Source organism: Semicossyphus pulcher, unplaced genomic scaffold, assembly GCF_022749685.1.
Source record: "Semicossyphus pulcher isolate SPU_LCO1_2020_fin unplaced genomic scaffold, fSemPul1.0.p SCAF_7, whole genome shotgun sequence".
Classification (NCBI taxonomy): domain Eukaryota; kingdom Metazoa; phylum Chordata; class Actinopteri; order Labriformes; family Labridae; genus Semicossyphus; species Semicossyphus pulcher.
This window is the reverse complement of record NW_027211748.1, coordinates 12,855,340-12,871,652: the sequence shown is the minus strand read 5'-3', so window position 1 is coordinate 12,871,652 and position 16,313 is coordinate 12,855,340. Positions and strand designations below refer to the sequence as shown.

Here is a 16,313-nt window from a genome sequence, read left to right as displayed (position 1 = left end):
TAGGGACTTTTGTTATGACAGTCACTTCTGTTGACAAAGACGACCCCAAAACCGCTAACGGGATGCTGCGCTACAAGATCCTGTCTCAGAATCCAGAGAGTCCGACCTCCAATATGTTCACCATCAACAATAAAACAGGAGGTATCATCACGGTGGCAGCAGGCCTGGACAGAGAGGTGACTGACACGCCCTCTTTCATTCTTTCTCTCTGATGATTTAGATTCTTCTTCTTCTTCTTCTTGACACTCTTTCATTAACATGTCTTTTATTTTATTACCTAATTCTCTTCTTTGCTTGCTGCCTGTTGTAGCTGTATAACAACATATTATTTTCCTTGTTTCATAAATGGGCTGTCCAGCTTTTTAAAATAAGATATTAAAACACAGCTTCAGTGTATTTGCTTAAATCCAGACTGTCTGAGACCTAATGAACCAAAGGGAATTTTTCTGATTACCGACTAAATGAGAGGTAGAAAAGGACTTGGCTGTTTCACACTTATTTACTCTTACAAAGAAGCAGCGTGCATCACTGAGCAGCTAAATGTTTCCATTCCACCATTCACGCCTTCTTTCTTTAAAGCAGCAGCTTTAGCTGCATTTTCTTTCTCACTATTCCCCTGTGCTGTAAATGCAACTATTTGTCATTTAATTGGATCGCACGGCTGTCTGAGAAAAAAAAAATGATATAGAAAGCCGAAGCCAGTTGGTGCAATTCTTGTGAGGGCAATCTGGCTAGGTGGCTGCTCAATCACTTCCGCCTTGGGGCCGCCGTTTTATGTCCGCCAGTTGCCACCATGAAAGTAATTTGCCCTACACTCATTACCCAGCAACTGGTCCGTCACCGGAGTGGCTTTTAATGTGAAAAGAGTCATTTGTTAGCTTTATGATGGTGTGTATAGCATAGCTGCAAGTTTCACACATGCAGGGAGGAACACATATCCCCATATATATAAAGTAGATCAGATTTATAGAAAAGACGCCATCAGTCACAATAATTAAGAAGGTAGGCAGCTCAGATCTGTTTCATTTGAGTTGAACACATTAAGACTTATGTGTGCTGAGTTACCAGCGAATAAGAGACACATGTAGTCCAGATGTAGATCCTGTCTTTTTTAAATGTTCCGTTTTTAATGATCAGAGATAAATCGATTCAGTCTGATGGTGATTCAATAAGATTTACCTACGTTTACCTAAAACACTGAACAATCAGTGAATCCACATTATTCAAACATGGCAAAAAATGTATTATCTTGTTCAAAGATGAAAGAATATTTTGTTAATTATTGTGTTGCTTCTCTTCCCCTTCCTTCCAGAAAGTGCCTCAGTACACGCTGATCATCCAGGCCACTGACATGGAGGGCAACCCCATGTACGGCCTCTCCAACACAGCCACCGCTGTCATCAGAGTCACCGACATTAATGACAATCCACCAGAGTTCACTGTCGACACGGTAAGAAACAAACACTCACCGTAGCAACATCAGCACAGCAATCTGTGCGAGAGGAAAGCACCCCATGGGCCCCTGTTTCACTTCACTGTCTGTAGAAATATGCTCTCAACTGACACTTCTGCTCACTTACCTAGTTCTGCGGGCCCAGCATTTCTGAAGCTATACAGATATACAAGTAGCCGGCCATGCGTGAAGTGTTATATCCCCCCTCCAAATGTTGACACATGCAACTACGGGGATGTCTGCCCGAGTGAAAGAGGCACTTACTGTGCCTGCGAATCACTGAAATTTGTAATGCCACTGTTGTGCTATCAGGGGAGGACAGGGAATGAGATGACCATGACGACATGATAAGTTACCTCAGATGTCTATTTACCCGAGATTGGTCCTGCTGTGCTGCGCGAGGCAGGGCTCACTGTATTTTCCGCTGCCACAGCAGTATCACTAACAGCTCGCTGTTCTCTGCGTTCATGGTTTATTCATGCAGTTTTTCGGAGAGGTGCCTGAAAACCGTGTGAATGTCATTGTGGCCAACCTGACGGTGACTGACAAGGACCAACCCAACACGCCCGCCTGGAACGCCGTCTACAAAATCACCGGGGGTGACCCCACCGGCAGGTTCTCCGTGCCCACTGATCCCACCACTAATGAGGGGCTGGTAACGGTGGTCAAGGTAAGGCCTGCTCTTCAAACTCCACCCTTATTATTCCTTGGGGATGCATAGTGGATGTATTTATGCCCCACTGAGAGGGTTGGTTCTGAATTAATGTCTGGCAGGTGGAGGATTTTGCAAGTGTATGTTTATAAGATAGAATCAATTTGATAGAAAGTAAGATGTTATTTTGCCTCCTGTTACTTAAGAGAGTGTATAGTTAATAATCCAACTGTCTTGCTCAGAAGAATAGTAGCATTGTGTGTATAAAAGCAACTTCACAGCAGACTAGTACTGATCAAATTAAAGGCTCCTGTGTCTCTGTCAGCTGACCACAAAAGAGTACAGTCCTACTGTCTATTGTGAGCTTCCACAAAAAGACTTTTCAGGCAGGAGGAAGCAAAAGCTTTAATTCTTTGCTCTCACCAGTTTCACACATCCAACAATATAATGTGATTTCCTTTTTCGTTAATTTATGCCGCATTTTCATGTGTGACTCACTCTCTGCATACTCTTTCTCACTGTTTTCCAGCCCATTGACTATGAAATCAGCAGGACGTATGTGCTGACGGTGGAAGCCAGGAACGAGGTCCCCCTGGCCAGAGGCATCCACTCTCCTCGTCAGTCAACCGCCACCGTCTCCATCAGAGTCATAGATGCCAACGAGAGTCCCTACTTCGAGCCCAACCCCAAACTCATTAAGCTGGAGGAGGGGATACCGCCTGAGTCTACGCTGACCACCTTCACTGCACAGGACCCTGATCGCTTCATGCAGCAGAGGATCACGTGGGTTTTATAAGCAAAAGACAGAGGTCGAGTGCTGTGCATTTGACCGAGTCAAGTCCAGTTCACAGATGTTTAAATGACACATTCCGATAAAATAAACAGCAACGAAAGAGATGCTAGGTTCAGCGCTTATTTCTTTGTTTAATAAGAGTGACATTAATATGCCTTTCTGCATCATTCCTGCTCAAATAAGACACCGTTTCTCCCTCTCCTTGTTGTTGAAAAAGCCCTATTTTTTCCCTTTTCATCATCAGACGTCTTGCCTCACAGCTGTTTGGTCGTGGAAGAGTTTATCTGCCTGAAAACAGTCTGTGTGAAATGAGCTAGCTTTGTAATTCCACAGTTTGTCCTACAAATTAGTTTGAGCTGCTGATAACAACAAGCTGCTTTGGTCTCCCCTGTGAGGCTGTTCTCAAAAGTTAGATAATTATGTAAAATGTGTGGCGTCTAAAATATTTATTCTGTGTAAACAAACAGAAACAAAAGTATTTTGAGAGGGAAAAGATATCCACTGGAAATGGAGACGAAAAAAGGTTGACTTTGGGTTGTGTGCGGAAGGTGAAATTAGACTTCATCACTGCTTGTGCAGGAGAGCTTGCAGACGAGCACTGTCTTGAAATTCAGCTTAAAATAAGTAGTGAGGATTATGAATCACTGTGTTTTTTTTCTTCCCTCAGATACTCCAAACTCTTAGATCCGGCCAACTGGCTCAGGATTGACCCGAACACCGGTCGTATCACAACAATTGCCATTTTGGACCGAGAGTCGCCCTTCGTGAAGAACAGCTTGTACAATGCAACATTCCTGGCGACTGACGACGGTATGTAACCATTTTAGTGGTACTTTAGTTGCCAAAAATACCTTGTTGAGCTCCCGTGATGCACCGGTTACGTGGTCTAGGTGTTTTAGCCATGCTGTTACACAAGCACTCCAATGGAAGCCATTATTGTGAGAGCATTCAGGAGGAGATAATGCCGCCTTTTCAAAAGAAAGCCTGGTGGAAGTCTAATATAGCCTCCCTTTCAAAGGTCAGTCTCAACCTAGCATCACTTTAACTACCTTTGTGGTGTTTTTCAGTGGAAGGCAGTGCACAAACTCTCCTTATCAGGGGGGGGAAACTATCTCAGTTACGGCCACAAAAGACATCCTCCATGCTTGAAGGTCAACCTTGTACCAGGCACTTGGCGTGTCTGCAACGCTGACCACCTAAGTTGAAGGTTAATGGGCTAGCAATCCCAGAACCATCCAGCATGTGGATGTATTCACCTCTTCCCTGCACTGGTGGGATTTACCTCTGTTCAGGTTTACCCTGTTCTGTGGAGCATAGCTTAGGCCAATAGGCTTAAAAACTCTACCAATAAAGAGGTTTCTCAGCATTAATGGGTCAGGATTGGATGACTAGCTCCTTTGAGCGTGGCCTGAATGATAAAAAAGCCTCTTAGCTGAGTGAATACATAGAGGAGCCTGAGAGCAGCGACAGTGGGCTCTGTTTGTCTGCTTTAGTATTCCCATCCCGTGTCCTTCGTCAGGAAGACGTTCTTTAGGCACACACACAAACACGCACACACTACCCAAATGTTCTGATATCTCCCTCTTTCTGTCTTCCTCCTCACTTGAGATTAGATTCTCAGATCAGTATGCAGTTTGGATGAGTCTTCTCCCACTAGAGTAAATAGCTGTTTAGAGTGTCTTATTATAACACGAGACCCAAAGAAAAAACTTAAATACTTTACTTTTCTCTGTCGAGTGCATAATGGCTGCAAAATGAGGGATGGCATTTCAGTAGTATATATTCCTATCCATATGTAAATTTGTAAAATCCCTGTCTGCATAAATATGCATGTGCTGAGTGTGTGTGTGTCGTTTCACGGCTTGTGCAGGTGTACCAAAAGCAAGTGGCACAGGGACTCTCCAGATCTTTCTGCTGGATATCAACGACAACGCTCCCAAGGTTTACCCTCAGGAGGCGGAGGTGTGTGAAAAGCCAGAGCCAAATGCCATCAACATCACAGCGCTCGACGGAGACCTGAACCCCAACGCCGGGCCGTTTGCCTTCGAGTTAGCCCACCGACCCCCTGATGTGAGGAGAAACTGGACCATCACAAGAATCAGCGGTGAGACTCAGACCACTCACACAGGTTCACATCAGTAACCCTTGAGTGATCATAGATACCAAAGTTAAAGGGCCGGTTCGCCAATTTTCAACCTCACTCTTATCATGCTGTTATGGGGAGCTAATGCCATTAAATGCAATTTGGCTCTGTGCCTTTGGAGGCTACCCGCTTCTCCAATGGGCCCTGGAAAACCTCCTCCAGACTATGTAAAAACGCGCCAGCTGGCAGAGGCCAGGGCGCTTGCTAAACTACACTTCCTCACTCTAGGACGCCTGCCTCCGATGTCATGTCTCGTTCAAAATCGTCAGGTTTGAAATGTAGACTGCAGACCTGAAGATTTCTTAGACGATCCATCGGTATAATCTCGTCGTATTTCTGATTCTGTACCTCTCTGAGCCATTGCCTGCAGCAATCAATGTCCTGAACTGGAAAATGGTATTTCAATCCAGTGTTTCTCGCTGGGCCATCCTTTCAGAGGGAGGGGCGCAATGCACGCTGGGTGTTGTAGGAATGTAGAATGGGCGAAACCACGAGCTGTCTGTACAACTTTCTCCACGGCTATGGCGCCAATTTCAAATATTATTGCTTCTATCGATTACAGAGAACACCAGCTTTGACTGACAGTGGCTTTTTCCAGGAGCGGATTGCTCCTTTAAGTTCACTAATCTTCATATGATGTTGATTAGGCTTTCTGGCTTCCACATATTTATTTGTATTTTGTAAATAAAAGAGGACAAAATTACCCTTTTCAGCAGCATTTTTCAATTACTGCCATTTAATGATTAGAAAGAAAAGTGAAATAAAAATCACTCCACAGAGGGGTCAGCTAGAGCCCGGGCGGACAATAGGATATTATGTTAACATTACCAAACAGACCTTAATTGTTTATGGTAATTCAAACCCAAAATATGAGAGGAGGAACTAATTTGTTGTGTGTTAGCTGTTAGACAGTGTGAGTTGAAAAGCAGTGAATATATCTTAATAGGATAATGGATTACAGCGACTGGGAATTTAGCCTAAGCAGCATTATCAAAAGGTATTCAGCGGGTTTATAAGCTCCAAATCTAAATCCTGACCATGTTTTGGATTAGATATGCTGATGCAACTTCCAGGTATGAATTCACGCTGCATATTTGTGGTAATAGGAGTGTAATCGTGCTGTGAACAAGGTTTATACAAACGACTATTCAGAGTTTTGATTTAATCCTCTCCGAAAGACTCCTCCGCTAAAGAAACGTGATGTTATTTCATTTGAAACACATGAATTTCAGTGTTCGATCTGACGAGGAGCGGTTGTGGATCCCGTCCTCACTCTTGCTTTCTTTTCTCCTCTTCTTCCTCTCAGGTGACTATGCTCAGATGAGCCTGAAGATTGGCTTCCTTGAAAGAGGTATCTACGAGGTCCCCATCATAATCACGGACTCAGGCAACCTGCCCATGTCCAACACCTCCTATCTGCGGATTAAAGTGTGCCAGTGCGACATCAACGGGGACTGCACTGACCAGCAACACATCATGGCTGCCGGTCTGGGCACTGGAGCCATCATCTCCATCCTCCTCTGCATCATCATCCTCCTCAGTGAGTCTCTCTCAAACAGCTCATCACACGATCACACACAGGGATTATAAAGGCAGCTAAACATGATCCGAGGTACCGCTAGATTACTGTGGGATTACTAAAAAGATAGCCTTGATCAGGCCTCCGTCCAAGCTCTAAAACATCGGATCCGATTACGCTTGTATGAAAATATGTAATTTATTATGTTTTTTTGTAACATGAGACCTCTCTCTCTCTCTCTCTCTCTCTCTCTCTCTCTCTCTCTCTCTCTCTCTCTCTGTGTCTGTGTGTTAGTTCTCGTGCTGATGTTTGTGGTGTGGATGAAGCGCCGCGATAAAGAGCGTCAGGCCAAGCAGCTCCTCATCGATCCAGAGGATGATGTGAGAGACAACATCCTGAAGTATGATGAGGAAGGTGGAGGAGAGGAGGATCAGGTAAGAATGATAAATACACTGTACACTCCTTAAAGTATCAGCAGAGAAATGTTCATCATCATATTGGTACTCGTACAGAAAAATGTCAAGCATCCCCCAGCCCTGCATACCGTGAAGCTCCACAGGGTGACATGAGGCGAGCGTGAGGTCTTTGTTAGAGTAAAACATTCAGCTCACATCTACAGTGTGCAGCACAGTGGCCGTTTCTGTCGAAGTGAAGCAGCGTGAGGACGAAGGGGACCACCTAGACTCTTTCAGCAAGCATACAAACACTTACAATGCATTCTTTTTAGTGGCAGCCTGCTCGTTATGCTGCTCCGAGATACACATTCACACTGACGAGTGTCGACACTGCTTAACGATCCGCTACTTTAACTGCGTTTTTATCGGCTCTTTTTGTTATTTTGAAAAAATGAAAGAAATGAAGAACTGAATAATGATTGCTTTATTTTCTGAAATGTAAAATAAACAATTATTCACAACAAAAGAAACTACAGTGTTTAGAACAGATCACCATTATAGACTAGAAGTATGAAACTAATTTGGCTGGCTGGAAGTGGGCGGTGCTTATCAATTAACCCGGTTCCCCAGTTTGCTGGCGTCCAGTGAGAAGTGTGGCGCATGTCTCTGCCTGTATATGAGGAACTTCAGACAGCTGTTTGGACAGATCGCTCGTGTTTCCGCACTTACAAGCAAAAGTGTTGTTGCACTCGAGGCAACGAGCAACGTCGCCGTCAACTCGACCACACTTTTGAACATTTAGTGAGAGCAGGAGCAGGATCTCTTGTGTGTGTGTGTGCGCGAGCTGTAGTGTGTATGAGAGAGAGCTGCCCCCGCCCCTCACACACAGGCTCCGCGAAAAAGATCTCTCTTCTGGATTGGAAATATGCATCGTAGACAAATGTCTTAATCTTACTGCAAAATTAGAAACAGTTGCTGAGAACATTTTTTGAAGCAATGATACCTTTATTTTCTTTATTTCTCTGGTACCGAAAGCAGAACCGATAACGTCAAAAGTTTATCAATACTGCGGTATTTCATAATTCAGCCCCGGGGCCCGTTTAATGCCGGGTTTCTATACCCTTCCCTCCTAAGGAGTGAGGCGTTTCGGTGTGAACTGGAAATAAGTACCTTCTTAAAAGAGCTGGAAATAGAAATCTGGAATCAATACGGTAAACAACATTTTGATCGGCTCTGGAAATATTGGAACTGCTTTCTCGACTGGAACTGCTTCCAGTAGAAATGCATTGCCACAGGCATCAATACAGTCACATCTCTGTATCCCCCTTCACTGATCAGGCACACGCAGACACAAATTCAATTGTCCTAATGACCCCTTGTTAGCAGAACGGAACCATTTCATAAAAAAAGGCTGTATTATTCCAAATGGGCCATTGTCTCGCTGCTGGCTGAAGTGCTGCCGAGGCTTAGGTAAAGCAGAAATGAGCAGGAGACCCCGGTCTGACCCAGCACAGTGCCAAATTAGCCTCGGAGACTTGTAATTGGTGAGCTGATGTCATTTGGAGATAGACATCTGCTGTGGCACAATAATGAAGGTCTGTCTAAGGTAGCAATACGACTGGAAAGCCATTACCCACATCAGCCAGTGATTAGGCAGGAGGGAGTGCAGCGACTTGTGTATTCACATCCTCGCTTTAACATAAAATGCACAAAGTTTTGGTCCGGGAACGTGATGTAACACCCATCAAAGGCAAACGAGCCGGTGCAGCAATTTATTGTGGGAAAACAAGCTTCCATTTTGAGTGGCGCAGAGGAAGGCGGGGCGCCTGGAGAAAATGGTCTTGTCTGCGGAATCAGGGGAGTCAGTGTTGGATAAAAAATGTCCCTTTCTTTCCCGGCGATGTGGTCTTTATAATGCCCACCTCTGTTCTCCCTATCTCCCGCTGGGGAGGAAATTGAAGTGTCAGACCATTGGACGCTCTCAGAGTATATGATTTTAGTTGCTGCTGCCATTGCCCTGGTTTGTATTGGTTTGTGAAGCACTCATTTCATCAAAAGCAGACAGCTGATCAGGCGGCGGCGCACAGACACGGAAAAAAATGATGTGGAGATAATAGCAAATTGACAAGTTTTTGTGCAGAGGTTCACAGGTGAAGAAAATAAAATGTAAGACAGAGATGAGTCATCTGCTTCTTCAAATCACCTCCGAATAATTTGATGCACATTAACCTTAGACAGTGTGGCTTTGGAGGCACGCTTTGAAAAATGTTTTGATTTGTTTTCAATCTCGCACGATAAGTGAAACAAAACGAATCAGACCTGTTTTTGTAGATACCGCAGATACCCATTGTGTTCCTCATCAGAGGTAAAGACAAGTTTGACATCTCAGTCAATCCTGGTTTATCGCACCTCAGGGGTATTTTTGGATCTATTTTGATCAATAAAATATTCTACAAAAGGAGGTAATTGCCTGGATTTGGGATCACAGAAACAACGCTACAACTCAAACATGGCACGAGACGAGAGCGGACATGTTTAAGAGAAATGTTTAAAATGTTAAGAAATATGCTTATTCACATTCCTGCAGAGAGTTAAATCCATCCATCCATCATCTATACCGCTTGTTCAGGGTCACATGGGGCTGGAGCCAATCCCATCTGTCATTGGGCGAGAGGCGGGTACACCTGGACCCATCGCCAGTCAATCACAGGGCTGACGCATAGAGACAGGCAACCTTTCACGCTCACATCTACAGGCAAATTTAGAGTCACCAATGAACCTGACGAGCATGTCTTGGAATGTGGGAGGAAGCCGGAGTACCCGGAGAGAATCCACGCATGCACGGGGAGAACATGCAAACTCCACACAGAGAGGCCCACTTTGTTCGATCCGCGGTTTCGAACTAGGAACCTTCTAGCTGTGAGGCGACAGCTCTAACCACTGCACCACTGTGCAGCCCAGAGAGTTAAATGATCTAGTGCAGAGACAGACGGAAACAGCTTATTCGAAAGGGAACAAAATCAGTCTTTAGCCTTTCTATGTCTCGTTTCTGTGCTAAGCTAACAGACTCCTGGCTCTGGCTTTATATTAAATGAACAGACTTGAGAGTGGCATCAATCTTTTTATGTAATTAGAGGAAAGAAATCATATCTCCCATAATTTAAATTTGCACCAAAGCCAGATTATCTAACCTGATGTTAGCTGCTGTAGTTTGGAGAAGGAGTTAGCTGCACTAAAAGCAGAGCGTCTGATGGCTTGTGTTTTCTCTATTGGAATCATTTTTAGGGTTGTTTCTCTTTCTCTCCACTCCAATATTAAGTGCTATTTTCCCGGCTAAGAATGGCAACAGAAGCTATAAAAGAAATAAACTCAGTTCTGTTTGAAATTGCTCGGCTATATCTAACGACAGATAAACGGTTAAGGCTTTGCAACATTCAGTCTCCCATAATCGAATGTGGGTCATGAGTGCCAGGGGCGGCCATTTCACCGGGCCACTGTACGTGTGAGGAGTCAATTCCCTGAAGGGGTCGGTATGTCATTAGACCTTCCTGCTTAGTTCAGCCATTATACGGCTCCGTTGCAATTCCTGTCACCAACTCCTGACCCCTCCGGTGTGTGACCTCAGAGAAGGTCACACAGGAGTCAGACGGGAATGAAGCGCGGATGATGGATGGCGTTATTGCGTGATGTGCGATGTGCGATGGCAGTCGTTCTTTTTCCCACTGGCCTCGGGGTTACTGTCATTCCTCATGAAAATCACATTACACATGAATAATCAATGTGTTTGTTTTAGGTTTGAGATGATACTCATCAGTGGGGAGTTGGTGTCTGTGTGCTTCAGCGTGTTTCTGGGCTGTTTGTGCTTCATCACAGGGTTTATATTTATTCTCATGTTTATTTTTACATTGGAGCGTCTTCAACCTTTTTTTTTCTCTTCTTGGGAGTGAGCATGAAAGTGTGTGTGGGTACATGTGCAACTGAGCAAAGACAATTTTGAAGGGGGATATTAGAGATGGATGGATTACTGAAAATCTTCTAAAGAGGGACAATCCATCATGCACGCTTATTAGGCACACACCCTGATTCTCAACTGGCGTTTTCTCTATCATATCTGCTGTCACCGTGATACCATCCCGCCATTCAGCTCTCCCCAAACTCCTTCTCTCTCCTCGCTCCTTCTCCTCCTCCTTCCCTGCCCATGACTTTGCACAAACTGCGAGCCATTCAGGTTGCCTTGGTAATGTTAATAGGATTAGCGATGGCTTATGCATATCCACCATCCCGTGTCTGGGCATTGATTAGAGCAAAACAGTCGCCTGCACATCCTTCCTGCAGCACGCCGCACAAGTACAAACACTCTGCAGCGTATGATGTGGTCCTCAGCCCGGCCCCCCTCAGTGCCGCCTCTTTTAATGTGTCAAATTGTCCCTGGGCTTGTGCTTCACAGACAAGAAGATTAAAGTTTCCCCTCGTGTCCCCTCAACTGTCCCCGCAGCATTCTAACTTTAAAATCTTCTCCACTCAGTTGAACTTCTCTTCCCTCTCTGCTGTACAGGATGTGTTTACCTTTTTAAACAATCCCACTCAGTTTGGGGTCTCGTCACGCCACTCAAGCTAACTCCCATCTGTCCGTGTGTTTGCCAGGATTACGACCTCAGTCAGCTCCAGCAGCCCGACACGATAGAGCATGACGCCATCAAGCCGGTGGGAATCCGCCGTCTAGACGAGAGACCCCTCCACCCTGAGCCGCAGTACCCCATGAGGTCAGCGGCACCCCACCCCGGAGACATCGGAGACTTCATCAACGAGGTAAACGCAACATCCTGCAACAACACCAAAGAGTTACTGAGATTGTTGTGCTGTAGAGTTTACAGTCCCAGGACAAATGGCTGGAATAAAAAGGATCTGTGCTGCCACAGTGATTGAATTTCATTTTCAAGATGAATTACTTTCTTTTAATCAGCTTTCATCTAAATAAACAATTTTGTTCTTATAACTCAGTATCAAGCAGTTGCAGTGGGAGGCAAAGAATTACTTTAATAATCAATTATTATTAAAACAGTTTTCATCTTTTCCCCCGCAGAAAGCAGAAACTTTTCTCCTCTAACATACATCCGCTCAGACATGCATGAAGCCCAGAAAGTACATGATGCTAACTCGCTTTGATATAATTCTTTCTCTCCTCACTTTCCGCCAAAGTGGAGTTATAGACGTGTCAGCTTCGAAATAGGAGATGAGAGGAGCAATACATTGGCTTTCTATCGGAGTGCAGTGTTCAGAGTGCCCTCGTTTGCCTGAGGCCATCATTGACTCCAGCATGAAGGGAGAATGTAAAATGAAAAGAGCAGTCATGTATTTTTCACAAGCTCCAACAGACAAGAGTTTCACGGCATTACAAATGGGGCTCTCTTCGAGGTTTTGGATGGCGCCCATGTTTTTAGATTAGAACTTGCTCGCTCAGCTCGGCTCCCCCCAACCATCTTTCTCTCAGATCCCTCCACCCGGGCGCCGCTCGTTTTCACCCTCGCCGCGCGTGTCATTAGTACACCTCGTACACTTGTCCTAACAGCTGATATCGAGATGTAATATTTTTCCACTGCTCGATAACGTTTTTTTCACAGTGCGCGCCATCTTTCATCACACTTGTTATTTTAATATTCTCACAAGACCTAAGAGATGTTTCAAGTCTGAGCATCCTGACCCAGAAAACTCGCGCTGCAACCAGGCAACGCTGATCTGTTTTTAGTCCCAGATTTGACTGTCGCTAAAGCTCAGTCATGGTAGCGCCGGCGCTCGCATGGAGCTCGAATCTGACCGAACTGATAAGGGATGGCTGCCAGAGGAGCAGGGAGACGAGAGAGAAGGGTGGGGGAGGGGAGGAGAGGGGGTTTGATCTCCATCCTGCACACGCCCCTGGAGCTCCTGGCTCTTAATTAAATTAAAGGGAGAAAAATTAGGCGTAGGTTTAGCATAAGGGCTTTAACCTCGCAGGAGGACAAACAAAGGTCTCCTGGTCTGGTCCCGCAGAGGGGGCTTACATTAAACACAGTTGGGTGACCTCTGTTGGTCACAGGTGGACACAGTGTCACAAAGCTGGAGTGATTACACTCAGTGTTTTGCCTAGTTTCAGCCCTGGCAAGGCTTCATCTGCACAGAAAAGCCAGAGGGTTTTATTACACATCCCTTTTGTTATCCGTGGGGCAGACCGGCTCCAAAAACTGAGGACAGCTTCACCGATTGTCTGCAGCTCAGACGATGACTCAGTTCTAAAAACGAGTTCTGTGATTGACTAACCTTATGAAAGTGCCGGTGGGGTTTTGGTCGTGGATGTAGGGGGCTATAACCAGCAGAGCGCTTATGGTTGTAATTGTAATGAACGATCCATCTGTCATATTTCCCACCAAATTATCAGCACCGCAGCCCTGAGCAAATACTTAACGAAAGCTAACAAGTGGAAAATAATCGCTAAGTGCCCGGGCACTTTAATTCAATCCATCTTTTTATTTGAGAGCGTTTCAGCGCTATAATGGCAGCACGGAGGAAACTATAAATCTTCGACAAGTTCCCGATGAGCTGAGGTCTCGTTTCTCCGTGTTGTGTTGCTCCACTTCTGTTCATTCATTTATTATTTGTTGGGGATCCTCAGTTGTGGCGATGAGAGGGAAAAAACCAGGCTCGGGTCCAAAGGGGTTCATGGCCAAAGCACATCTCCACTCCTAGATTAGCAATCCATCAAACCTCCAGAGTCCCGTTAGGGAATGGGGCTGGAAATCAATAACAATCCATGAGGACCTCTCATGACGCTGTGAGGATTTCTAGGAATGTCGAGCACAATCTTCAAAATAGAACCGCCCCCACTGGTGCCATGAGCCTTGAGATAACATAGAGACACGCATGCGTGGCAGACACACACATACTCATCTCTTCTTTGCCTCACATGAGCTCAGTGCGTACAGCTAGTGTTAAACCAGGAGACACATGTTATATTAAAGACATTGCCATCTATATTATATGTGACAAAGTATCAGTGCAGCTTGTAGTGCCTGTCTGATTAGAGAAAGGGGGCCTGCACAGGGGTGAGTGCAGGAAGGGGGGATGATTCCAGTCATGTGAGCCTGCTGGTCATGCTCCATCTTGGCTTTCGATCAAGCAGCAGATGATCCAACATCCCGCAAACCAAAACACAGAGGAAGCTCACAGGAACACCGGCGTCGGATTAATCTTATTTCCTGAACAATTGGAGGAAGAAGCAGTGACAGGTTTAAGGACAGATTAGCCTGTTTGTGTGCAGCAGTAGGGGGGTGGCTGTGTTAATGTGGCTCCCTCCTTATTGCAGACAGTGTCAGTGTGCAGACGTGCTTTAATCTTCTCATCTCACCGTGGCTTTATTTCCTCCTGTACAGGGGCTGAAGGCAGCAGACAACGACCCCACCGCTCCTCCCTACGACTCCCTGCTAGTGTTCGACTACGAGGGCAGCGGCTCCACAGCTGGCTCCCTAAGCTCCCTCAACTCCTCCAGCAGCGGGGGCGACCAGGACTACGATTACCTCAACGACTGGGGCCCTCGCTTTAGAAAACTGGCAGACATGTACGGCGGAAGCGATGACTAGGACACACAGCCACTCCCTGAAGGATGAAAAGATGAAGGAGAAAAAAGATGAGGAGGAAAAGATTTCTTGTTGATGGACATGGACAGCTTCTGATATTCCCTGAGAGAGCGACGGAACTGTGACAGAAAAGAAAACAAAAAACAAACATTGATTCAGAAATATTTTCAAAAACAACCAACCTAGGCTTATTGTTGTAGTCTACGCATACATATGCTTGTTGAAAGCTTAGGCATAGGCTGTGGTCCAGTTTTGGAGGCTGTGGGAGGGAACACTGGTGGACTGTCACCACTCGGATTGTTGGTATTGAATGCGCTCAGTTACACTTGAATTTCACAGTACAGAAGCACTGGGATATAATGTGCCTTTTTGTACATTTTTTTGGATCTAAATGATTAGTTTTATGTTCAAGGCTTTAATGGTACTGACTTTTGGAGTGATTTCAAACAAAGTATGTTACACTCTGGTATGCTTCTACATGCTTTTTTTCTTTGGTTCCACAATGCTCCTGTTTGTTGAAGATTATTTAAATACAAAGACGAAGAAGAAATGAAGGATCATCTGTTAGCTTTCGATGGAGAGGAGAACAATTAAGAGCAGCACTGTACAGTACGCTAGACTTCTAGACTTTTTCACTAAAAAATTAAAATTATGCAGCTGGTTGCAACTAAAGGGAGTTCTGAATCATACTTTTGTAGCAGATTTTTTTCTTTTGTTTTCTGAAGTGATGTAGTATTTTACAAAAACAACAAAAAAACTGTTTTGGTCTAATCTATGTACACTTCATTTGCCTTAGTCATCATCTGATATTTTCAAGTTTTACTTCACTGTAAAAAGATGTGTGTACATAATGTTTTTTTCTTTATCTTTTTTCTTTTGATGTAGTATATGAAAAAGTGCAAAAAGTTCCAAACTTGTAAATGTATAATTTGGACAACAAATTCAAGTTTTTTGCATGTTTTTATCTTTTCATGACAACAAAAATGAAAAATGTTGTTTCCCAAATTTATTTACAAAGTGAAAAAAAAAATAAAAATCTGGGTGACATTAAATGTGTAGAAGTTAAGAGAGTTTTTTTGTATAAAACCTGAAAAAAAAAAAACACGTCGATAAAAAATTGAAAAGTAGTGATCTGTCAGCACAACTGTTGAATTTGTACCAAAAAGGGGGAGGGGGTGGGCTGGGATGACATGCTAGGCACTAATTACTGGATCAGCTTTAAGACTGGAAAAGGTTTTGGACTTAAGCCTTGAGGATAACCATGTGTACTGGAAAACAAATTATACATCTCTGACCCCAACCATCCAAATAAAATGCTAATTTTGGAGCTAAAAATCTGCCTCTTTATTTATGTGTTTTTGCTCGAGCTCAGCATTGTTGCAGAGGCTTAATTAGATTGCGAAATGTGCAATTTATCTCAAAAAGACAATAGCTTTAAAGAAAAAAGTAGTGTATTGTACAGTACTTAACCAGAGGGGGGAATAAATCATTTATACTCTTATTTATTTGTTTTTATTTGCACACATTGTGAACAAGTAAAAGGCTTTGGGCCGATACAAGTGTATGGATGATAAGTCGTGTGGCTTGCGGGCTGTGAAGTAAACAATAAGCTCATTCTGTAACACTATCTGTGCTTTCATAAGCCAAGTCAAGGTCAAACGCTCATGGAAATGCCAAATCCATGCAGCACCTGTCTGCTATCAGGGATTTGCACTGTAAAGTACTGTAGGTCACTCAGGACTTGACCTCAA

General features: G+C 44.4%; 1 protein-coding gene across 1 annotated transcript in view; it reads left to right on the top strand.

Moving 5' to 3' along the window:
- Nucleotides 1-15,897, top strand: part of cdh2 (cadherin 2, type 1, N-cadherin (neuronal)) — a 59,094-nt gene extending 43,197 nt beyond the window's left edge. The window contains exons 7-16 of the mRNA XM_069684245.1: nt 4-176; nt 1,313-1,450; nt 1,938-2,123; nt 2,635-2,888; nt 3,566-3,708; nt 4,769-5,002; nt 6,348-6,581; nt 6,855-6,994; nt 11,600-11,764; nt 14,359-15,897. Of these exons, the coding sequence (XP_069540346.1) occupies nt 4-176; nt 1,313-1,450; nt 1,938-2,123; nt 2,635-2,888; nt 3,566-3,708; nt 4,769-5,002; nt 6,348-6,581; nt 6,855-6,994; nt 11,600-11,764; nt 14,359-14,565 (1,874 nt within the window). The 3' untranslated portion in view covers nt 14,566-15,897. The remainder of the gene's footprint in view (nt 1-3; nt 177-1,312; nt 1,451-1,937; nt 2,124-2,634; nt 2,889-3,565; nt 3,709-4,768; nt 5,003-6,347; nt 6,582-6,854; nt 6,995-11,599; nt 11,765-14,358) is intronic.
- Nucleotides 15,898-16,313: the final 416 nt, after the last annotated feature.